The sequence below is a fragment of the Wyeomyia smithii genome, chromosome 1 (genome assembly GCF_029784165.1).
Source record: "Wyeomyia smithii strain HCP4-BCI-WySm-NY-G18 chromosome 1, ASM2978416v1, whole genome shotgun sequence".
Classification (NCBI taxonomy): domain Eukaryota; kingdom Metazoa; phylum Arthropoda; class Insecta; order Diptera; family Culicidae; genus Wyeomyia; species Wyeomyia smithii.
The window spans coordinates 28,066,961-28,090,797 of NC_073694.1; the positions used below are offsets into that span (position 1 = coordinate 28,066,961).

General features: G+C 39.3%; 3 protein-coding genes across 3 annotated transcripts; 2 read left to right on the forward strand and 1 right to left on the reverse strand.

Moving 5' to 3' along the window:
- The first annotated feature begins 1,554 nt into the window (after nucleotides 1-1,554).
- Nucleotides 1,555-4,279, forward strand: LOC129717828 (ras-related protein Rab-39B). The gene is made up of 2 exons (XM_055668010.1): nucleotides 1,555-2,170; nucleotides 3,020-4,279. The coding sequence occupies exons 1-2, from the start codon at nucleotides 2,063-2,065 to the stop codon at nucleotides 3,569-3,571; spliced, it is 660 nt and encodes a 219-aa protein (XP_055523985.1). The 5' UTR covers nucleotides 1,555-2,062; the 3' UTR covers nucleotides 3,572-4,279.
- A 5,525-nt stretch (nucleotides 4,280-9,804) lies between these two features.
- Nucleotides 9,805-12,677, reverse strand: LOC129733946 (uncharacterized). The gene is made up of 4 exons (XM_055695574.1): nucleotides 12,516-12,677; nucleotides 12,204-12,446; nucleotides 10,049-12,137; nucleotides 9,805-9,993 (listed from the first exon to the last, which is right to left on the reverse strand). The coding sequence occupies exons 2-3, from the start codon at nucleotides 12,439-12,441 to the stop codon at nucleotides 11,422-11,424; spliced, it is 954 nt and encodes a 317-aa protein (XP_055551549.1). The 5' UTR covers nucleotides 12,442-12,446; nucleotides 12,516-12,677; the 3' UTR covers nucleotides 9,805-9,993; nucleotides 10,049-11,421.
- Nucleotides 12,678-20,812: 8,135 nt separating this feature from the next.
- On the forward strand, nucleotides 20,813-23,052 carry LOC129733938 (nose resistant to fluoxetine protein 6-like). Its single transcript, XM_055695562.1, has 4 exons — nucleotides 20,813-21,074; nucleotides 21,140-21,461; nucleotides 21,521-22,145; nucleotides 22,208-23,052. The coding sequence occupies exons 1-4, from the start codon at nucleotides 20,825-20,827 to the stop codon at nucleotides 22,970-22,972; spliced, it is 1,962 nt and encodes a 653-aa protein (XP_055551537.1). The 5' UTR covers nucleotides 20,813-20,824; the 3' UTR covers nucleotides 22,973-23,052.
- The last annotated feature ends 785 nt before the right edge of the window (nucleotides 23,053-23,837 follow it).

The following is a 23,837-nucleotide window of genomic DNA, read 5'->3' on the forward strand; positions in this document are numbered from 1 at the left end:
TCATGCCGATACTTTATTGATTTGCAGTTTTTGTAAAACAGTCAAAAATCGAAAAATACAATCCAAAATGAGTATATCCGTTCTGTGGGTTATCAGTATATTTATGTTGTATTTGAAGTGATGATGGACGTATAAGATATGAAATATGACGGAATAGTTCTGAAGTGGATTGTGCTGATGCGGCAATGAAATATTAACTATTGATCCCGAGCATCGCCGGGAACGTTCAACTATCATTAAAATAAAATTAAATATTATACATATACGCTCATTTGATATATACATATCAAATAACATGAATTAAGCTTTTTTGCATTAGGATCTGTATATACCTAGATTTTTCTTCTTCTGGTTGCATCCAAGATGTAAGAGCTAGCTTATATAAATTGAAAGTGCAATCATTCTATCATTTACAGAGAACACCTCTCTACATCTGCTAGTGTTAGTGGATGGTTTTGTTTAATACGTATTTTCAGTGGTGGGCACCGCTAGCCGAAAATTTAGCGACGCTAATCGCTAAGCCGCTAACCGGAAAATTTAGCTCGATAATCGCTAAACGCTAAGCGCTAAACCAACATTAGCGGAACTTTCGCTAATCGCTAACTTATTAATATGTAAATAGTCATATCGCTATATTCATTGCTCGTATTTTGTAAGATTAGGACCACTTTGATCTTTTGTGGCAAAACAAACGAAAACAATTACTTTTAGAGCTATTCACAATAAGAGATTGACAAAACGGTTGTCAAACTCGATTTTGTGAAAACAAAAAATAACAAAAGTTATTCAGCTTGCATAAAAAATAGATACTTTTTGGAATGTTTCCATAAAAATTCAATTATTATCTGAATCGAAAAAGTAGAACCAAAGTTGTCATAATTTCAAGCGGATTGCAATTTACAAAAGTTCTTGGTGTGCCGAAAATTCAATCTAGAACTTATGCTTGTTCTTCAGAATGCTCCTGTGGCTTGTACGATAACTGGAACTCTATTCTAGGATAAACAGACTGACTTGCACTTGTGTCGTAAGACTTTAGACATTTAAGACGATTGAACGTGGTTTGAATGAAACAAACGTTCTAGAAGTAACTTTCGCAGTAAAGTATGTTCATCATTCGAAGCAATTTACCTACGCCATCAGCAATTCACAGTTTCTCTAAATGGTTCCATTGTCGCTTCTCTACAAAATTTAGCGAATTAGCTATTAGCGTTGCGAAGACTAAAATTTTAGCGACGCTAACAGTTTCGCTAACCTGTTCAAAAATTAGCGAAATCGCTAAACCGCTAACTGAATATTTGCGTCGCTAATTAGCGAATTAGCGGAATGGTGCCCACCACTGCGTATTTTACTAGTTCAACATGAGCAGAGCAAACGACTGATGAGGAACAGAAAATTTTTTTCTACACAATTTTCAGTTTCCAGTTCAGACCCATTTTCAGTTCGTTAAAAAGTAGAATACCAAAATCTATCTCTTATGGCACCAAGCACATTTATAGCAAACGGCTGGTTTCAGTTCTAGCGAGAGATTTTTCTCAGTCAGTCAGTCAATAAAATTAAAACTGTCATCATCAGAAAACAAGGTGTTTGTTCTCCGTGAAAAGTGTAATATTTTTTTTCGCTGCGAAATTCATAAAAAAATCTTTGAAACGCACTAAGTGTAGGGAGTGATTTAGCACCAGCAGGAAGCCAGCATTTATATAACCTTATCAGACTCGCATACTGGTGATTATAGGACTACTACTGCGTTTTACACCGATCTAATAAAGGAGATGTGCTGCTCTGCTGCTGCAGCGGTCAAGGTTTAACAAGTAAACTAGAAAAGTACGGCCGATTAGATTACAATATTCCTAACTCAGCGCTCGGCTGACTGGCTGTTGTTTCGGTTATTGGTGCTGCTGTTGTTAGTGGTGCAACATAGTTTCTGGCCCGCTTTTAAGGGGCTTCCAGTGCCAGGCGCAAGCGGAACTAAAACAAATCTAAGTCGTACTCCACCAAAGCACGCTTATCTGCGCCTACTACGCAGATAGCAAGAAAGCAGGGCGGATAGGAATTCACAGCAGAAATGGTTGAGCCAATTTTCGACTATCAGTTTAGGCACATTCTAATCGGCGACAGCACGGTGGGAAAATCTTCGCTGCTCAAATATTTCACGGATGGCAAGTTCGCGGAGGTAAGCAGTAATCGATTTATTTGCTCTGTGAGTGTGCTTGGGATTGTTGTGAAATATCGAATGTACTTCAGCCTGCCGGAAGTGAACGTAGCAACGTCCAGAAACACAAAGTGCATTTAAATGGCTTCAAGTTTGAAAAATTCGAGCATCAGAATCAGAATCACTTGCATTACCAATGAGCAAACTTGATTGACCTCTAAGCAGTGCACGGTTGGGATTCGGAACAAAAACATACACACCACCAATGGGCAATTGCTAAGCATTTTTTCTTCGTTTTTTACTTCTTCGTTTATCGCATAAAAACCCCTCTGTATATGGTTTGATATCATCATGTGCAATTGTGCGTTTCAAGGTCCATTTGCGTCCATTAGGTGCGTCAAATGGTATATGTTTTTCCATGTTTCTTTTGCGCTGGCAACCATTGTTTAACGCGGCAGGAGGCGGTGCATTTCTTTTAATCTAAGTTTCCAGCAAAGCAAACAAAAATTAGCATAAATCTATGGGTGAAAGAAGCAAAAATTGTTACTTTCCTTTTTAATGATTTATTTTATTAAGTTGCATTTTTTTTTGGTTTCCCTCAGTACCTTTCACAATTTTTGTTTGTAAGCTGAGACTTGATAGTTTATTAAGTCGCGCAAGAAAAATGAAGTATATTGAGTTTGATGCAACTGTTTGTTTCCTTGTTGAAATAAACCTATACCTATATTGTGTTTCACAAATAACGTGTTGTTTTTTGGCTTCTTGAGGTGTCAAATCCGTTTTACAACAATACAAGCAAACGCTAAGCGAAAAATTAATAACTTGAAAGGTCTACAAACGCATTCTAAACATTATCAATTCTCATTTTAGCTATCCGATCCAACGGTTGGCGTGGATTTCTTCGCTCATCTGATCGAAGTCAAGGATGGCACCCGCATCAAGCTGCAGCTCTGGGATACTGCCGGGCAGGAGCGGTTCCGCTCGATCACCAAGTCTTACTATCGCAATTCGGTCGGGGTGCTGCTGGTGTATGACATTACCAACCATGCCAGTTTCGAGCACATTCCGCTGTGGATGATGGAAGCGAAGCGGCACATCGAACCGCACCGGCCCGTATTTGCGCTGGTAGGCTGCAAGCTTGACCTAGTCAATAATGGCGTCCAGCGGCGGGAGGTTAGCGTGGAGGAAGCACGTTCGTTTGCCGAGCAGCACGGGCTGATTTTTGTCGAAACTTCGGCCAGAACTGGTGTGAACGTTCGGGAAGCTTTCAGCCTCGTCACTCAGGAGGTGTATAATCGAATCCAGTCCGGCGAGTATAAGGTCGAGGACGGTTGGGATGGCATTAAGAAGGGCTTCCCGAGACCGAGCAATCTGGACTTCAACCTGGTGATAGCGGAATCGGCGCGAAGCTCGTGCTGCTAAGTGGCTGTCACTAGGGTTCCGAGGGTTTGATATATTGGTATTCTTGGAGCTCGACTCGTCGTTTTACGACCAAATTCAATTTGACTCACGCGATAGATTACGTAGATGTTGAGGTAGGGTTTTATGTTTTGAAGAAAAAAAAAATGCGAGCTGCCGTTTCATACATTTTTTTGAACGCAAAATTGTAATACATTGGAATGAACAGATCTGGATTGGTAGTGGAATTATGACTAGGGAATAGGAGACTCGTTTAGTTCATTTTGGTTTTCCACACACGCTTTTTGGTTCTATTATTGTGTCAGAAATTGTTGTTGCGGTGCTTTTAATCAATTGTTTTATTCAGTGGGATAATTTTTGATTGCTTAATTACAGAGCTTCTCAAGGCCAAGTTTTATGTTGGTGCTTTTGTTTTTTTTAACCTGTGTTGTGAATTATTCTTCGTTTGAAGAAACGAACCGCTTGATTTACCTTTGATTAGAGAATTACCCTTGTTTCTACTTGTATGTTCTTTTCTTCTGTTTTGTAGGAGTCAGTTTTAATAACAAAACAACCAAACAAAATTTATGAACCCATTTTTATATGTATATAGTATACTAATTACTAATTTAGCAATGTAGTCAAAAATAAATAAGACAAAAAGTTTACTCTAAGAAGATTATTGGAAATCATATTAAATTATGTAACCGAATAATTCAATTATAAAAACAAGCATCGTGAGTTTGCTTCTATGTATATCACAGGTTCGAATTGAAACTGATTCCGCTTTACATTCGCATTCGCAACTGTCTGATTCATCGAAGGGTGATTCCCGACGGACGCCAGTTTAAAACTATGCACCTAATCTGCTAGTACTTATCTGTATGGGTCACATCATATCAGTCGTTCGGAAGCCTTTCTGGCCCAGCTGATAAGGGTTGATGTTATTTGGTATTACTGTAAAATGTGTTACTGCTTGTTTGATATGGACAAAAAATAATCTAACACTCAACTATCTTATGGGTCCTATTACAGAGAACGAATCGACTCGACTCAAGCATGTATTCTAAATGAGACGAGTTACTTGGCCAAGCTTATGCAATACGACCCTATTTTATTTACTTTCGATTTCAATTTCTTATCTGGAATAATGATTTTTTTATATGTTCTAATATTTACGATGCTATAAATGATTAGAACGATAATGCAATGTCGAATTTCATCACTCTTTGTTATTTATCACTGCTAACACAATTTTTGCTAACAAAGATAATTCATTGACTTGCAATGCACGATATGGAATTTGCTGCACATCACTGAAAATCTCGAGGGAGCTTCGGTGACAGTAATTTATGAGTAAATAGAAAATTACTGAATGTCTTGAATGTGGGTTTTTTTCTAAACCAGATTTATGGGGATCTCCTCGGCAGTGGCTATAAAACAGGTGGTTTTTATTAATTTTTTTTCCGAGGTGAAAAAGCGACACAACAGTAAGGTAACCGTAAAGTGGAGGCAGTACTTCGATGAACACTTGAATGGAGTACAGCAAAAGGACCAGGATGGTGATGGAAATTACATCATCGATGCGGGTACGGAGGACGGAGACGTGCCACTCCAAACGATAGGCGAGGTAAGGGATGCCAACAAGCGGCTGAAGAACAACAAACCGGCCGTCAGAAATGGTGTCGGAACGGAGCGATTGATTGCTAAGATTTGGGATACTGAACAGCCATCGGAGGAGTGGAAAGATTGGGTTATATGCCTTATCTACAAAAAAGGCTGGGGACCAGATCTTCACTTTGCGGCAAATCCTTCAAAAGTGTCATGAGTATACAGTCATTACGCACCATCTATTTATCACTATTTGAGCCACATATGACACAATTGACCGAGAGAGCTATGGAAGATCATCGAAGAGGACGGCTTTCCTGAAAAGCTGATGCAACTGATTAAGGTTACGATGGATGAAAACTAATGCTATGTGAGTATTTCAGGTTGATTATTCAGTTCATTCGTCCGCTTAGGTAGTAATGTGAGGGCGATGAGCTCGACAAATTTGTCTGCCTTGGCTTACTGGTAACTTCGGACAACGATAGCAGCCATGAGATCCGGAGGCGTATTATCTACGGAAGTCGTGTCTACTATGCTGCCTATAAATGCATAACAGTTCCATGTGATTTTTCATCATTTTTAAGATAAACCAACGAAATCTCTTCACATTACATGTACTTTCAATAGACCAAAAAAAAGTCGGTTTGTTCGAAGAATCATGAAAAAAGTATCAAACATTGTCAGTCCCATGTTACAAATAAACGCAAAACCACGGGGATGGCATCGCTGTCAGCTACCATACATTTGACGCGTTACCAACATCACTGGCACTGGCACCCGAAAAATGGTCAGTTCACCCTTTTCTTATGTCGATTCGGGCAAACCGGTTAAATGTTGACTGCAATTATTGATAGCATATCAGACAGTTTTGAGCAATTTCTCAAGGTTTTTACATGGTATGTGATATTTTAAGTGATATTTAGTTTATTAGTTGTGCCCCAAAACAAAGTGAAGCAAACTGTGACAGCAGAGAAAGTAGTTTTGGGATAAACGGTACAGAAATAGATGTTAGTAACGCTTGAAGGCTACCATACCATTCCCTTGCGCAAAACAGACTCAGAGATGCAAATATGAAGCTGAAAATTACGACAACTATAAATCAAAAGGCAAATTGAAGTATATTAATACGAGGGACAAAGAGCATCATGAATTAAGCAGTTTTATGAGCATTTCGAAGAAATTTATTAATTTGCTTCGTCATCCTCAGATTCTTTTTCCGCCATATTTTCTCATATTACGCCATAATACGGTCAGTAATTCTTTTTTCCTTCTTTGCCCTATTCCTTGTGCACGTTGTTTAAACTTCAAATTAGTTTTCAAACTGAAAGTATTTCGACATGATAGTTTGGAGCTGTTTTTTCGAGAACGACAAACCACTCTCCAGCACAGCGTCACATTCCAACGACTCACTGTACTGCCGGTACCCGCATAACTGTCCCATACTGATTTTGGTCACTTTTGAGTTATCATTGGGAATCGACCTAATTGTTATCATATTTTCTAGAAAAAAATTAAAATTGATACTTTTGTATGGAAAAACATGGAAAAAAAATACAAAGTTGTTTTTGTCCCATATTGAAAGTACCCGCATTACAGTCTCACTGCATAGTGGTATAAACTGCAAACATATAATTTTGCTCTAGATTAGTGTATATCGGATTATTTTAGGCATATAGAAGTATTACATTTAATTAACTAGACTAATGTTGTTTTTCTGTAGTACAATCTACGTTGCCAATAATACTGCCGGTTGCTGGTTGAATTTATATGGGATGGGACAAAATATGCGAGTACTTTTGAAATGTACCCGCATATTTTGTCCCATTTTGTCTTCTTTTCAAGTTGTATAACGTTAAACCAATTCCATCCATGTTTTTTTTTAAACGATAAACTTGTGCTGCCATGAAACTGTTATGGTCATTGGTTCTGGGTGTAATTGTTGGAAATCCGAAAATTCACGGATAATATTAAATCGCCGTTTTCTCAACATGTTGTTTTTCATTATGGGACAGTTATCCGGGTACCGGCAGTGTATGTCTCAGGCTCGAAAAATTTCAGTGTTAGTTCTTTCACCTTGATATTGTCGGAATTTATTAGAAGTACATCAGGTGAAGGAACAAATCCCAGTTCTTGTTTTGAGCGGCGCAATTGTTCAGCCATAGAACGATTTTTTTGGTGTTTTTATACCAGTCAAAAACCCGATGGCATGTGCTTGTTATATCATTCGCAGACCGGCCTGTCGTTGTTTCGTCTTACGAACAAGCAATAACCGGAAAGCACTTTACATATCTTCCAACAGGAGCAAACGTCTGATTGAATGCCATAAGTCGTCGAGAAAAGATTACCGTTTTAAAGCCTTCAAGCCAAGGTAGCTGTACAACCTGGTAATTAAACATTTCAAACAAATTTTCGAGCAGTTGACTTAAATACGATATCTTTTGGAGATCTACGGCTAAAACCACAGTTTTCAATAGTACTGTTTCTTTATCTAAGCGTTAAGCTTGACGTGACATTCTCGCTACTCTAGAATGCTCATCATGGCGAATGCAGATCAGGCAAGAATTTTCGTTAGCGATCACAGGATGTCCTGTTGTCTTGCGATGTTGTGCTGTAATGAAACATAACTCACACTCTTTCTTTCCCAAGCGCACAAGTGATGTATTCATTACTCGCATTTTTCTACAATATAGAGCATATGTTACTTTAATTTCTTGCGAGTCTTGAAAGTTTTGCTGTGCTTCGGACATAACTTCCTCGTAGAGATTTTTTTGGTTGATTTACTTCAACGCACCGATAAATCATGTTTCTGTGTAAATGAGTAGTTCGATTAGCAAAACGTAAAGGGAGCTAGGGGAGCTTTATATTTATGAAGTTGAAAGTTACTCACCCGCAGTTGTAACTATAGCCCAAAGTGTTCAAGAAAAATTTCTTTAACTGAAGAGTTGTTCGAGGCCACAAGTTGAAACACGTAGCTATTCATTTTTTTGGGTTATCTTTGTCATATTTGTACCGACGTCTTCTTTGAACTTCCATACGCTGCACGTTTTGGCGAAAGTATCATTTTTGATTTTCTTCATCAAGAACCCCAAAAAATGTATTCAAATGAATTCGATCTTCTTTAGAAATGCTTGATCCACATTTTAATTTACACCCGCATTCATGAAGCTTACCCTAATGCAAAGACGACGCTTTTTGCAACGCTTCTGATTTATTTTTCTTCACTGGCAGTGAAACTTTCTTCAGAATCTATGTCACTCCCTGTGTCTATTTCACAGTCTTCTAAAGATTTCAAATAGTGAATCTACGATGCCGGAAACTGTTTAACATGAAATTGCTCATTAGTTGGTTCAAATCCGAGAAATCCTTCTTCTGAGCCAAAAAAATTTCCGCCGAATCACTATCACCAGTCGCGGATTCACCTATTACCGAAACGTTGTCTTCGGAACTATCCTCATCACCGTAAAACTACAAATACTCGAGTACAGACATTTTAGAACAATTTTCAATTTTCTAAACACGTGAATTGTCGAAACATAAACAAGGAATGCACTGACCTTGATGACACTGTTCAGTACACCACGGCATGCTGTGACTTTTACGCGTTTAATTTGAATCATTCAAGTGCGAATAAACGCATGTCAATCACATTTATATTTTTCTTTTATTTTTTACACAATTTTAAACAAATCATAACGGTATTGTACTTAAAAATGTTATGCCATGTATGTTCAACTAACATAAATGCATGGTTTCAATTTTTGTTTTTCAATTGATTCAATAGTAATGAAAATATGGGGATGATTAGAATGCGTTTTACTCAGTTGCATGTTTATGGCAGTGTGACTCCTATGCATTTATGGGCAGTATGGACTTCAGAATCATTTGCGGTCGAACAGACTTAGCCCTCGCACAAAATGTATTGTGTACAAAACGCTTATAAGGCTGGTGGTTCTCTGCGGGCACGAATTGTGGACACTACTCGAGGAGGACTAGCGAGCACTCGAAGTTTTTGACCGACGGGTGCTAGAACAATTTTTGTTGGCGTGCAGGAGGGCAGCGTGTGGTGGCGGAAGATGAATCACAAGCTCGAGCAACCCAGTCAGTAGTAAAAACAATCTTTAACAAACTTGCACGCAAGTAAGAATAATTGATGGCGGAATTGCTGGCCATCAGCCCAAAAACTTTGTTTGCGTAAGCTGTTTCATAATATTTTTCCTTTTTTGCTATAACATTCAAATGCCTAAATCCAAAGTTTGGGCGCAATATAATGAAATCTGATTTTTTATGACTTTTCAAAGCTTGGCATATTTAAGTTTTTTGACAATTTTGACGTGGGACTACGTCCACGGTGGCCACTCAATTTCAAAATTCGATTTCCCGGTTTTTTCCCGGTTTCCGTACGGTTTTCCCGATTGAATTATTAGTTAAATTCGTACACATTATTGTGAATGCAGATTAAAAGGACAATTTGACCTAATTTTCGAGTGGAGCCGGAACAAAATCTTCGAATTCGAGAGAAAAAATCTTGCATGGAATTATTTATCATTGATTTGATAGTGAAAAAAAAAAACAATTAAACATTTAAATACCGTTTAGTTTTCCAGAACAACAAAACCTTGACGAACTCCAACTTTTTTTATTATTTTTTAGAATATAGAAATACTGATAATCTCAGCTGATTTATGGCCTCATACACATTGTACGATGACAACCCAAGGCACGAGGGTCTCATAGACAACAGTTAGGAATACATACAACCTCCCAAAATGCATATTGTGCTGACATTAGTCCTTCTCGTACAGCAGACATGGAACAGGAGCATGTCACGTGTTCACCTGCAAAGGAATAAAAACCACAGGAATAAGGAATTTCACAGATTATATAAATTACTTTTATTTTTTGAGGTCTTTCATCTCTTCATCCAGCTGCTTTTTGTGCATCTGATAACAACTTGGCTTTTTTCAACTCCAATTTCTTGATGACACGCACTGTCTCTTTTATACGCTGTATTTCTTTTTCCCGCTCCGTCTCCGGTCGCTTTTTTTGTTCTAGTGAATCCTTATATTTAGAATGGGCGTTTCGAACGTAATGGATCAAAGATTTATCTATCTCGATACTTGTGACATCACCAGCGTTATTTATAACGTCACTAATAATTCGCTGTGCAACTAAGCTTTGTTCTTCTTGCTTAACAACAATGCATTCTTTGTTGATGGAAAACCCCCGCTCCAACCATGCGAAAGTACTAAAATTTTTTTTAGGAAGCTCCATAAGTTCACATAATCTTTTCCCGAACATTCGATTAAATGTCGCCAAAAATGGTCTAGCCGTTGTTCTCGAGACTGATAAGACGATAACAGAGTTTTGGATACCGACGAACTGCAGAGATTCGTAAACTCTTCTTTTAATTTATCAGCAGCTGTTCCTGACAGCTGATTTTTCTCAACTAAATGTTCCAGACATAAAACGAGCCTCTTTTTGGCGGTACCTGGCGAGTTAGAAATCAAATCTGGTAAAACGCAAGTGATGAAGCGAGATAGTGCATGTGTGAGAGGGCTGCGATCAACAATTTTTTCGATAAAACCCGAATAAAATGAGCGGCAGCTATCGCGAAACAGTAGCATTTGTTTGTGATTTAATTTGCCATTTTTATTCACTGTCTTCAGTGATGCTTTGACAGCAAATCCAACGTCAATTTGTAGGCTTGGAATCAAATGGTTTTCGTTAACATCTACATCGGTCACACATTTTACTTTCTCGATGTAATCTGGCTTAAGAATTCGCTCCATCATCGTTCTAATGAGTTCATTTAACGCATCAAATAAAAAAGGGGCCAAGGGTGCATCAGCCTGAAATTTGGTCAAAAACGGTTCTACCAGGGCTGCTGCTGATATGAAAAACGTAAGTTTTGGGGCTAGTAGCTGATCTGTCACCGCATTATCTACAATATTGTAGCATCTAGTTTTAAGGAGCGAGGCGAAACTTCTTTTGTAGTCTGGGTGACTGGGCTTCATTTTGGTCTCTTCCTGACGTTTGATAGCGGCAATGTATTTCTTCAAGTACGGAAGCATTTGGAGTGCTCTTTCACTTACTCGCTGGTTTTCTACCCATCTTACTCCACAAAATTTCAGCGGAAGAATAGAAGATCCCGTCACAGCCGTATAATCCGCTCTTCTCAGTGGAACATCCTTGAAAGCCGATACAAAGCGAATATAAAATCATCTAAATCCCAAGCCGTTTTTTTCATACCAGTTTTAAACGAATTATGAACGGCGTGAAGTCCGAAGCTTACTCAGGATAGGTGAAGAAGAATCCCCTCGATTCTCTTGTATCTCTTTGTTCAGTTCTTTAAGTAAACAAAAGTTAACGTTCGGTCCATCCATTGAAATTTGTATTATGTTGTTCAAAACGCTTGGGTTCTCGTTGAATTGAATTTTCAATCCTTGAAGAAGATCTTTAGCCCGTGTTGACGTGAGAAAAGCTGAACCCACATATCTGGAAACAACCTCATTTTTTTGAGTGCACCAGTACCGAACCACGATGTCCATTTGCTGTTTTTGAGCGATTTTGTTAAGGCTTTCGTCGAATCCTACGACGAACTCCGAAAGTTGAGTCAGTACTCCGAGAATCTTTTGGGAAAAATATGGTGCTAGTCCATAGGTAATCAAGTAACCAATTTTAGTTCGCCCAAGCTCAAAGCTTGCCGCAATATCACTGTCTGGAAACATTGCTTTAAATACAGAAGCCGCTGTTCCAGCGCTAAGGGCTGAACTGTGCGTTGCAATGGTATGAAAACACCACGAAATCTCTGCCTTTGTGACTGCTTCTTTCAGCACATATTTTTTCATTGTCGCACCTGCGCTTCTTGAAGGTGTGCAAACTGTGTCTGGAATAATACTATTCAAACAAATAGTAGGATCACGTTCACTTGGTTCAACGATTGTAGAATTTATACTGCAGAGATTTTGCGTTGAATCGTCTAATGAAAAAAAAAAAAAAAATGTCTGTTCAAATGAAGTCTCTTGTTTACACATTCCATATTTACCAGTTTTCGGTGCTTCTTTGGAGTCAACATAATGGGTCATAAGTGTGTTAGAGCTCTGCATTTTTATAATTATTTGGTGACCTTTAGATTTCTCGTTGCTAATAAAAGCCGCTTTTCCCATCGTGTCTATCTTATACGATTTGTTACAGGACATACAGCGAGCACTTCTAGTATCTTTCGGGTCAGGCCCGCACCATGGAAACAACAGTACATATCGAACTGAATATTTCGTCACCATCGCGGCTAAAATGAAATAGAAGAAAAACTTATGAAGCTCGGTGAAAATATTAACCTTTAATTTAGAATACTTACTTTCAGAATTATATCGCACCAAAATTTGCCAGGAAATACATTTACGATTGAAGGGTTATTTATTAAATTTTCTGCGTTGTGGGAAATCACGGAATGAGAAAAACTTTCTTGTTTTGGCGAATGCGATAGCAAACAATTTACTTAACCTAAAAGATTCGCGTTTGTATGTGAGTGGAGAGTTTTTATCTCGGGCCTTGCGAATGAGCGAGCGACTAGCTATTCTTATTTTTTTTTTTAAGCAAATCGAAAGCAATTGAAGCAGCCGAGGGGTTTCCAGTGAGTTTGCGTGAGTTTGATAATGAATCCAAAATCAATCGTAAACTTTGTGTATAGCAGTATTAATAATTGCTATTATTCCTGGTAATCATCAACATCTGTAGACAAATAAATTTTAACTTAAACATTTAACTACTGCGTAATCAGTTTAACCAGTGAGTATTCGCAAATATTTTTTTCATGATGCATAGTAATCAATGCTGCTTAGGGTGCCCTCGATGACAGCAGTTACTGTAGTTTCATGCAATTCGTGCACCCCGCTGTCGAACTGCCATGTTTCGGCTTTGAAACAAAAGAATGCCATCATGCTATCTCTCTCATGAGAGTGAAAAGTTATTTCTGCGATTCCTGCAACCATTTTAAGTTAAATGAAATTCGCGTTGACAGTGTTGCTGTTATTTGTTTGATTTTTGCGTGCGAAAAAGAAGGAAGGTAATATTTTTGCTTTTGTCATCACGCACATTTTGACAATTACTTATGAGAGTTCACGTAGGTGCGAACAGCCTTCGAAATCTGTTTCAACGCGAATAAACCGAATTTCCGCTGGACTTTTTTCATATCTGTCAGGGGAACCGGGGACCATTAACATGTTGGATACGCAGCAAATATATGAGATTAAACAGCGATGAACAAGACTGTGTTCCAAAATGCAAAAAAAATGAAATGGCAAATGTTTCTAGTATTCAGCCTAGACGGCATACACACCTACGTAAGCTCTTATAGGTGATTGTCGAAATGTGCTTGATAACAGCAAAAATATTTCCTTCCTTCTTTCTCGCATGCAAAAATAAAAGAAATATCAGCAACACCGTCAACCCGAATAACACCTGTCTTGGCGAAACGGTCGTATTTTTGTCGAACTGGGTGACTCGTTAGTCAATCCATCCAGCTTTTTTCCCGGTTTTTTCCCGATTGCGAGCTATTCCCGTTTTTTTCCCGGTTTTCCCGACTGGGTGGCCACCATGTACGTCTTTCTTCACTATACTAAGGTACATTCTGTGAAAACTGGATTGAACATGTAACGTTTTTAGTTGGCGGAATGGAAGATTTTAGATGCTAATAGCGCTTAAACAACTGTTCCGATTTCAATAGTTAATATACCGTTGGAAAGCTAAAATATACAAGATTTGTACAACATGATAATTTTAGTAACCATTTTCTTATTACTCCGTGAAAATTGCGGAAAAGTTTGAAGGTCGAATATCCACATACATTTTTCATACGATTGGTATATTTCCCTAACGCAGACTTCAGAAACATAGACAAAATGATTTCACGCATTCAGTCATTGGCTAGCAATGCCAGCCAATTGGCATCGCATTCATCACCCAACGTAAGCGACGAAGAAAGAAAGCAGAGATGCTTCCACGTGAATGATTCTTCCCCCAATCACCCAAGTTCCCCACACTGAGTGACGCTATAAAAGGACATTCCGTGTTGAGAGAAGATCATTCCCTGGTCGACCGTCAAGGCGAACAGTTCGGCTTCCCTTCGATCTGAATTGGACCCCACCAGTGGTAATCTAATTCAGATATCGTTGTTGAAATACAGCCCGTGGACGTGAACGGCATTGGAGACCATTGGAAGCCGTTGGAAGGGACCATTGGAAGACTTGGAAGCCGTTCGGGTGCTACCGATAGTGTAGTTATAGTGTGTCGTATATCAAGCGTGTGTGTCTGAGTAGTGTATGGGTGTGTATGTGTGGGTGAATATGTGAGTGGCGTGTGTGTGTGAGTGGCGCGTGTGTGTGAGTGGCGCGTGTGTGTGAGTGGCGCGTGTGTGTGAGTGGCGTGTGCGTGTGAGTGGCATGTGCGTGTGTGTGTTTGTGAGTGGCGTGTGCGTGTGTGTGTGTGAGTGGCGTGCAATATTAATAGAGCAGAGGTTAGGCAGATACCTACCGCTGTATTGGTGGAAATATTGCATGCTTCCTATATGTACACGCCTAACATGAAATTTGATCAAAGCGCTCGGGGATATTACGTCACAAAGTTTGTTTTGAAAATTGCAGTGCGTTCATTTATGTGAAGTTGACCGAGTGCATAGTTCTTGATATACCGTTTTGCTCAATAAAATCATGTGAAATTTCTTCATAGAAGATGCAAAGTTTGTGTGTTACCAGCACTTCAAACAGGAAGGCTTCGAATGTCGGTATTTTGTCGGTCATGGTAAGGCAATAATCATTTAAAATATTTACTCTGGTCTTACTATAAAAAAACATAACAGCCGTTCCAAATACTCTTACGCTACCTGAAAGAGATCCGTCTGTAAGAAGTCTGCGATTCAAACGTAAGGCACAGGCGGAATTAATAGCTAATAGTTTAAAGTTGGTTGAGAAATCCAGAGACAATTATAAGGAAGATCTCTCAAGAAGTGAGCAGGTGAAACCATCGCAAGAATGGTTCGATAGGGGAGCTCCGTAGCCGCAAGGTTACAGAGTCCGCTTTGGTGAGCGGGTGGTCGTTGGTTCGAATCTTGGAAAATCAGGTCATTTGGTTGTCAGAGGACTTTAAGCATGGGTTTATTCTCAGGCTCCCCACCACGTACCCTTCCTTCAATCTGGATTCTACAGTACCCTTGTTGACTCTCCTTCTAACAAAAATAAGTCCCTTATTATAATAAAACTGGTGTGAGTAACATATGAAAGTTCTCTCCAGGGAATTGTAACCAGGCGATTTTGTTAGGATGGACAGAGGCTCGGTATAGTAGAACAGTAAGCTTGAAACGGAAAGGTAATTACACACAAGCACTGATATGAATGATAAGCGTATCACTTACTTCAATAGTGTTACTGCTAATAATATGAAGTGCGGAGTACAGAAAACACCTGGGCAATATCACAATAGATCTAAGCACTGGTCGCAGTGATGAGTCCACACAGCAAAAAAAAATGGTTCGATTCATCGAATTGCATGAACGCATCTTGTAACTGAATTTACAATGGTGCAGAGATACCTGTGTTTAGTCATGTTGAACATGTAAAAAAGTCTGTTTCAAATTTTAAAAAGCAATTTCCAGAAGTGTTTTAAGAAAGGATCGAAAAAATATGTTGCTACACTTATCAATTGGATTAAAACATGTGAAAAAAATATTCTGGAGGGAAATATTAAAAAAGTACAAAATAGTTAAGATGAGAGACCACGGTAATTTTCGAAATCGCAGGAAAAAATAAATTGCAGGAAAAAATATTTGAGACTCCATCCGAAATCGTTTCGAGAAAATAGCAAGAAAACAAGGCAGAATAAAAACTGATTTTGATTTTTGATTTATGTATTTTTGGGAAATCTTACCCGATTGAAATCCATGTTGAATTTCGGCTGGAAATTTAAAACTAAATTTCTTGGTGTTGTGAATAATCCGAATAATCCGCTAACCTTACTATTTTCGCTTATAATTGTTCCTCTTCACCACATATTTAACAATTGATTTCCAATATTACAAGAGAAAATCTTATCTAAAAGTTGTGTTTATTGCTTAAAAACCTGTTTTATAAATATCTACCAGTGCGTTGTGATGAAACCTTCGACGTTGTGACGTAGAAGCTTTTAGCATCAGGTTTGTTTACTATGTTTTCGTTACCAAGACAAACAAACTCCTTCTTTCTCCTAACCTGTCAATCTATTGTCGTTGAGTGGCGTGTGCGTGTGTGTGTGAGTGGCGTGTGTGTGTAAGTGGCGCGTGTGTGTGTGTGCGTGTGTGTGTGTATAGCATGTGTATGTATAGCGTGTGTGTGGCTAGCGTGTGTGTGTATGTGTGTGTGAGTGGCGTGTGCGTGTGTGTGAGTGGTGTGTGCGTGTGTGTGTGAGTGGCGTGTGTGTGTGTGTGTGTGTGTGAGAGAGTGGCGTGTGTGTGAGAGAGTGCCGTTTATGTGTGAGTAGCGTGTGTGTGTGTGTGTGACTGGCGTGTGCGTGTGTGTGTGAGTGGCGTGTGTGTGTGTGTGAGTGGCGTGTGTGTGTGTATAACGTGTGTGTGTATAGCGTGTGTGTGTGGCTAGCGTGTGTGCATTTATCCGAGGTAAATATATTTATGGCAGAATACTTGTATAGGAAACAAATTAATTATTTTTCCTATTAGTACTTTAATTGGTATTTTTATGATAGTGGCCATAATTTTATGCTAGTTATTTTCAGCACTGAGCTTGTTTTGCGTTTATTTGTAACATGGTACATACCAAAATTCATATTTTCCTAATCAATTTAGCAACAAAAAGCTTTTTCTTGCGATTTTTTGAGAGCACCGGGTATGTGAAGAAGTTTTTGAGGTTTGAGCAAAAAGTGATGAGAAATTACATAGGACTGTTATGCATTTATGGGCAGTTCATGTGGGTATTAGTATTTGTATGCCGAGTTAATGACAGGTGTATGTGGTTTTGTAAAATGTTCATGGATTATTGTGTATGGTATTTGTACGTTTGGTGTGTGTTATATACTATGGCTATGGCAGAATTAAATCTTTACACCCTATGGTGGGTGTAAAGATTTAATTCTGCCATAGCCATAGTATATAACACACACCAAACGTACAAATACCATACACAATAATCCCACGTCAAGCCTACGTTTGTGCACTCGGGCACATGTCCTTTAACTTTTCTTGAAAAGTACATTACTTCGAAACGCTCTACAGCTTCAATGATAGCTTGGATCTTTTTGGTGTCAAAGGAAAATTTGTTAGAAATACTGTGTAAAACAAATCTCTTTTATTAGATATTGTAAAATTTGATCGTAGTAAGCCTGACACTAAAAACATTAATAAAAATAGTGATTTTTTGTAGAAAAGCAGCCTAAAAGTTTTATTGCCGCAGTTTGCCACGGTTGTGACTACACTCAAAATTAAGATAAAAACATAAGCTTTCAAATGCATACTGTCCACCGTAGCGCAAAACTGCGCAAATTGTCGTTTCAGTGAGAAATGCGACAGCAGACTTTTTTATGTAATTTTTTTAACTTGAAATTTTATCTAGGATTTAATTTATTCAAAATCATAATACTCCATTATTAAAAATTTGCAATACCGACATTAATCCATAAGGAAAAAATATAAATTTGGCCAACAACCACAAAATTTGTCATTAAAATTTGTATCAATACGTGTTGTCATTGTTACAGTCTTATTATTTCTTAAAATGATTGATGAAAATGCGTCAATTCCTTAACAAATACAACTTCTGCTCAAGGCGGTTTTGCTGTAAAGCTACAATATTGGAGTTTAACAACATTGAAAAGATGCGGACATTGAACGTAAACGAAGATTGCTTGAATAACGGAATATCTGCGCTTCATGGTTGGATACGTTGTTTTGAGTTCATGATTTATATTTCATATCGGCTGAGATTCGAGCGCTGACGAAAATCTGGGTTCAAAACGCAGTATGAAGCCACCAAGAAAAAAAATCGGGTTAGACCAAATCGATGTTTCAGATCAGCAATATCATCGCATCGCAATACTATCTAGAAGGAAGAATGACCGAAGAGGCTCAAAAGAAGAGTAACTAAATAACTAAATATGCCCGCGAACATTTCACTCGCAAAAATAGTTGAAAAAATACTAATCGTGATAAATTCAATCATCTTATTTTTTCCACAGACCTAGTAGTTAACACTTATTTTGAAGCGGTGAAAAGTATTTGTAAAAAACTTCCAGATGAAGTCATATTTCTATTGAGCTGATGATGAATCTGAACACAATTATAAAGATGAAGAAAAAGAAGAAAAAGAAGAGGAAGAAGATGATTGTTTTGATTTATAATTAGTTTGTATTATCTATGTTTTTTTTCAAATTTACGCAAAAAAAATATTTATATTCTAGCAACATTTGGTTTATTCGGCGGGTCGTTCAAAAACTACGTCTAACTAACTATCTTTTTCAGTGAAAAGGACACCCAGCGGCGTTGCTTGTGGTTAAAGATCATATAATACTATTTAATAAAAAAATGAGGGGAAAAGTGTCAAAAAATCATTAAAAATTGGATTACGTGCTTTATGGACGGCCCCAAATAAAAAATGGATACCAAATTTGTGCTCAGCACCCCTAAACCATGTAAATACCATGTTTCCGTCGCATTTATCGAAACTTTTTTGCTTGGCCAGCCTTTGTATGAAGTCGTCCCACTGTGCGTCGTTTCAAATCAAAGAACACATTCGCAATTTCCATGCTTAGGGCAGGCTTGTAAAGGGTCAGCATTTTCGTTTGATTTCGATACCTTAGCGTGCGCCACAGTAGGCTTCCGCTCGTAAATATAAAACAACCGTCACCTTCTTACACAAAAGACAGGATGGTCATTCGATACTCGCACATCAAAAAGATTCACACTATCATTCGTTTGGGGATGCTGTTTTGCCTCCTTCTACCTACTTCGTTCGTTTTATGTTGAGAAATATCATTATAAGATCAATGACATAGGTAATTATCAAAATCTCCACACACACAACGTGCGTAATTCTCATTTCTAGAATAAATGTCAAAATACGTTTGAGGATAAAAACGTCGTGGTGGCGAGTACTCGTTTGACATGTTTGTTCAAGAATGTATTTAGATAGCGAGCCTTGCCACCGTCAGAGGAAATAGAAGTCGATTATGGCAGTGAAAAGTGGTTCTACCGTGAGCATTTCGAAGCAGTAGTGTAGCTAGGGGGGTGCGGTTGGTGCGGTCCGCACCAGGCCCACCACTCAAGGGGGCCCGAAAATCTTGCGAACACCGAACCGGTTAGCATGCTCATCTGAGCTTAACCTCATGTATCTGTGCTCGCCACTATGCTTTCGCGATCCACACGGACAAAGTATACGTGATACCGATGTTCATTTTTACCATGATTCGTGATTCGACTGACGCCGAAGTTGAAAAAAGTGGAATATTATCAAGACACAATTTTAATACTTTCCGTCGTTTCAGGATGCATAATCATCAATCTTTATTCAAAAAACGAGTTTATGTTTAACAATATATTACGAAATTCCTAATCAAACTTCAAATCCTATATTACGAAATTCCTAATTAATCCTAAACAAACATAACCCACACGCACTCGGGCTAGGTGCTTTGGTCTTCAGCTTGGTGCGCAACAAATTAAGAAAGGTATTGCACAGCAAATATCTCCTCACGGATCAAAGCAAGCTGGTGCTTGCTACGAATGTCACATAAGATAATAATATGCTCGTGGTGCTTGGTGTCTATAATTTGGCGATGTCACCGAGCGGCTTGGAGCGGTGCTTTTACCAAGTCTGGAAAACGCTGTCTATCTGTGTTGCTGTGTGGCTAACTTGAAAACATGAAACAGAGCGAGGGAAATAATCTGCGTTCACGGAGACTATATGCACCCGAAAACAGTTGGCTCTAAGTTAAATTTGATCAAGTTTCTCTAAGTTAAAGTTGATCAGGTACTATTTGAGGTCAACGATGAGTAACTTGAGATTAACAAACCTTGCCATTTTATCAATCGAACGTGAAATCACTGATTCCATTGATTTTGAATCTGTTATTTCTGATTTCTCCAACCAAACGATTCGGAAAGTGAGTATCTAAATGCCTAATTATTGATTCTGCGGACAACGGAATAAATAAGTAGAAAAATCTAAGTTTTTGTTTGTCTCAATTCCTTTTATGAAAATAAAAACTGCCCAGTCATTTTCATTGGGGGCCCACGTTTTTGTTACCGCACCAGGCCCACCAAACCGTAGCTACGCTACTGTTTCGATGCCTGCTTCTTGGTGTCATCCCTACCTTTTTGACCAAAAACATCCAAGTGCACCTATTTTAAGATAGAAAGTTACCAAACATTACATTCTCTGCTCCAAGGTTCATACCTTTTTCTTGTAGAAACGAAATATTATCTTAATATCAAATAATATTGAATAATCGAATTACGCACCGAGAAACCGGCGAGTTTGTCTGACTCATAGCTGGATGTGTGTCATATCTTATCGACCACACAGAACGGTGATGAGTTCAATCGGTTTTGGTTTTCCCTTTAAAACTGATGCCACCAATGGGTCTCATCATTAGTTAACTTCCCCAGCTCTAACCGAGTGGTCATCCCAAATGTGGCGAGTTGTACGTTCCGTGTGGTTGTTACTATTGGCACACGGTGTCGCAGCCACAGGTCACAGCCACAACCGAAGCGTGCTGGAGTTCACCATAGATGATATGTTGCTGCTTCAGCGACAGTTTCTGGATTTCCTAATCGGGTACGATGCGACATCGGTAGTACAGCCAAGCGATCTACAATGCCTCGGAACGATGCAACAACTATCCGTGGCTTACCTGAATCGGGAACGTCATGGATTGGAGTGTGAGTTATTTGTGTCAATTATCAATACAAAAGTAATGCTGAACAATGGTTTCCACCCATGGCAGGGTTCGACTCATGGGGTAAGATTCCGTCGGGACTCTACCACGGTAATGGAAATTCGTTCGGAAATTACGATCAGTGTCGGAAGTACAACTGGCAGCATGTACGCGGTCAACACTGTACTTTTTTGGCAATGTTTTCCAGTGAGTGGCCAATTCTCACCTCTTCCCTGTGTGTGCCGCAATTCTGCGCACCGCAGTTTGCCCAGCAGTTGTACGGTGAATATCTTGCCACACGTGGCGCCATGATGATAACTGAAATCGATCAGAATACTCTGTGCATTCAAGATCGAAACGTGGAGTACGACGGGGGTGTGATAACCGCTATGTAAGTATACCAATTTGTTATACTGCTTCCTGTAATAATTAAACCAATTTTAATTACAGTGTTATATTTTCACTGACTGCGGCCGCGGTGATTGGCTGTACCGCCTACGAGCTGGTTCAAGTTAACCTCAAACGGGACGTGGACAAATTGTACAGTTGCTTTTCCCTGTATCGAAATGTTTGCAGCATTCTACATATCCCACCGAAGCCCAAAAGTTCGGAAAGTCGAAAATCCGAAACCATCGAATGTGCTCACGGCATTCGAGCGCTTTCCATGATCTGGATTATCGTAGTGCATATTCACGAAAGTATAGTTCCAGTTCCGATGAACAATCCAGAAGCAAGAAACGATTATTTGGACAGCTTCGGGTCGGTCCTCATCTTCGGTATGGGCTATCTAGCGGTGGATACATTTTTGGCTTTGAGTGGAATGCTGGTAGCTTGGAACATACTGAAGGAGCTTGATAAGAAGGGAAAAATCAATCCACTGATGCTGTACCTTCACCGTTACATTCGCATAACGGCTCCGTTTGCTGCTCTGGTTCTGTTCGTGGTGTCATTCTCCAAATACATGGGCGAAGGTCTGCTTTGGAAAAGTATAATTGAGAGAAATGCGGAAATTTGCTCCCAATATTGGTGGTCAGCCTTGCTGCACATTCAGAATTACGTTAATCCCAGGAGTATGGTAAGTCACACAACCGACGATTGGGGTATTTTTTGCTATTATTATTTGTCTCATCACTTCAGTGCCTAGGCTGGACGTGGTACCTTTCAGTTGATATGCAGCTCTACATAATCGGACCGGCTCTTATCTACCCGCTGTGGCGATTTGGCAAACGCGTGCTGATCGTGATTGCCGCACTGGCAGTTCTCTCGATGGCATGCGTCTTTACGACGTTCCTCGTGAATGATTTTCGCATTAGCCAGCAGGCACCGAATTCGGCGGATCGGTCGGTTATGACCTACTATCCGACACATGCCCGGATGGCCGTCTGGCTGTTTGGAACCATCTTTGGGTACATACTTTACACCACTAAGTCGACCAAGGTTCGGCTGACCAAGCGCCATTACGTTATCGGTTGGGCAACCTGTTTCGCGCTGCTCGGATTGATGACTTACGCGTTGTACGAATTTGTGAGGACGGATTTCAATGAGTTCTCCAATGTGGCGGATGCGTTCTACGAAGCGCTCTACCGATCGGTGTTCGGTATCTGCGTGATGTGGATTATCTTCGCCTGCGTTAACGGGAAAGGTGGTCTCATCGATGAATTGCTGAGTTCTTCCCTCTGGCAACCATTTTCGAAGCTGTCCTTCACGATGTACCTACTGCACCTGCAACTACTGCTGATGGCGTCCGTCGCTTCGGTTAAAACTGATGGTTATTTTAGCGTTATGGACGTGTTCTATCGCATTTGGGGTGCCCTTGGGCTGACCACAAGCGTTGCCGTGCTTTGGAGTTCGATATTTGAGATTCCGTTCATCACCCTAGATAGGCTACTGCTTAGGAGTTGAAGTCCGGGAACTGTGATGCATCTTGAACTGCCAATACTCTCGAAATATAGTACTAAAGTAGCTAATAGACTGCGTACAACCGAAGCTGCCAAAGCACTCAAAGTGCTGTAAACTAGGGCATACGAAGAACGGTGCTACAAACTGTCGGAAAGCTTACACAAACGATATCGAATAAAAGTTCAAACATCTTTTGGATAAACATTTTTCAAAATATGAAAAAAAATCTTGCATCTTATAAAGATTCATAAACCAGGAAATGGAACAGAACAGAGCAATGACAAAGGGAACGAGAAATGGTTACTAATCTTGTCTCTAAACCAATCAAGTCAATTATGAAAAATTCCAGCAGTAAACATTTTCCTCACCACTCAGTGATGAGATGAGAGGCTCAAAATTTAGTCTTTTTTTTCTTCGTGTAATTGGAACCATATTTTGAAGGTTTTACATAAAGCCTTTCCTTCCGCACAACGAGGAAACAATGTTAAACGCAGTTAGTATTCGGTTTGCGATATAACATCATACATACTTGCCACGAACAATTATGACTAAAGTATACGGCAGAAAAATATGCGAAAATGTTCAAGCGTTAGGATTGGGTTAGTTTGTGTATCTAATGATCTGTTTTGTTGGACAGTGTATTTAATCACATTTACTTTTAAGTACTGCAATAGAACATTGAAATCGGTTTATTGCAAATAGGTGAAAATATACGCCGAAGAAGTAATTACGAGTCTACTGTTCGCTCAAAAGACGCCGAAAGAGATTGCCGAGTCCGTTGGATTTCATTTGGCTAAAGTTTATAGTATCAAAAGGTCTTCACCGGATGGCTCTAAGCAGCGAAAGCCAGATAGTTAACGTCCTCGGT

Coding starts and splice junctions, on each gene's coding strand:
- LOC129733946 (XM_055695574.1), bottom strand. CDS start 12,441: ATGGTGACGAAATATTCAGTTCGATATGTACTGTTGTTTCCATGGTGC. Junction 12,138..12,203: donor CAAAGAAGCACCGAAAACTG/GTAAATATGGAA, acceptor TTTTTTCATTAG/ACGATTCAACGCAAAATCTC.
- LOC129733938 (XM_055695562.1), top strand. CDS start 20,825: ATGTGGCGAGTTGTACGTTCCGTGTGGTTGTTACTATTGGCACACGGT. Junction 21,075..21,139: donor GGAACGTCATGGATTGGAGT/GTGAGTTATTTG, acceptor CACCCATGGCAG/GGTTCGACTCATGGGGTAAG. Junction 22,146..22,207: donor ACGTTAATCCCAGGAGTATG/GTAAGTCACACA, acceptor TCATCACTTCAG/TGCCTAGGCTGGACGTGGTA.
- LOC129717828 (XM_055668010.1), top strand. CDS start 2,063: ATGGTTGAGCCAATTTTCGACTATCAGTTTAGGCACATTCTAATCGGC. Junction 2,171..3,019: donor CGGATGGCAAGTTCGCGGAG/GTAAGCAGTAAT, acceptor TTCTCATTTTAG/CTATCCGATCCAACGGTTGG.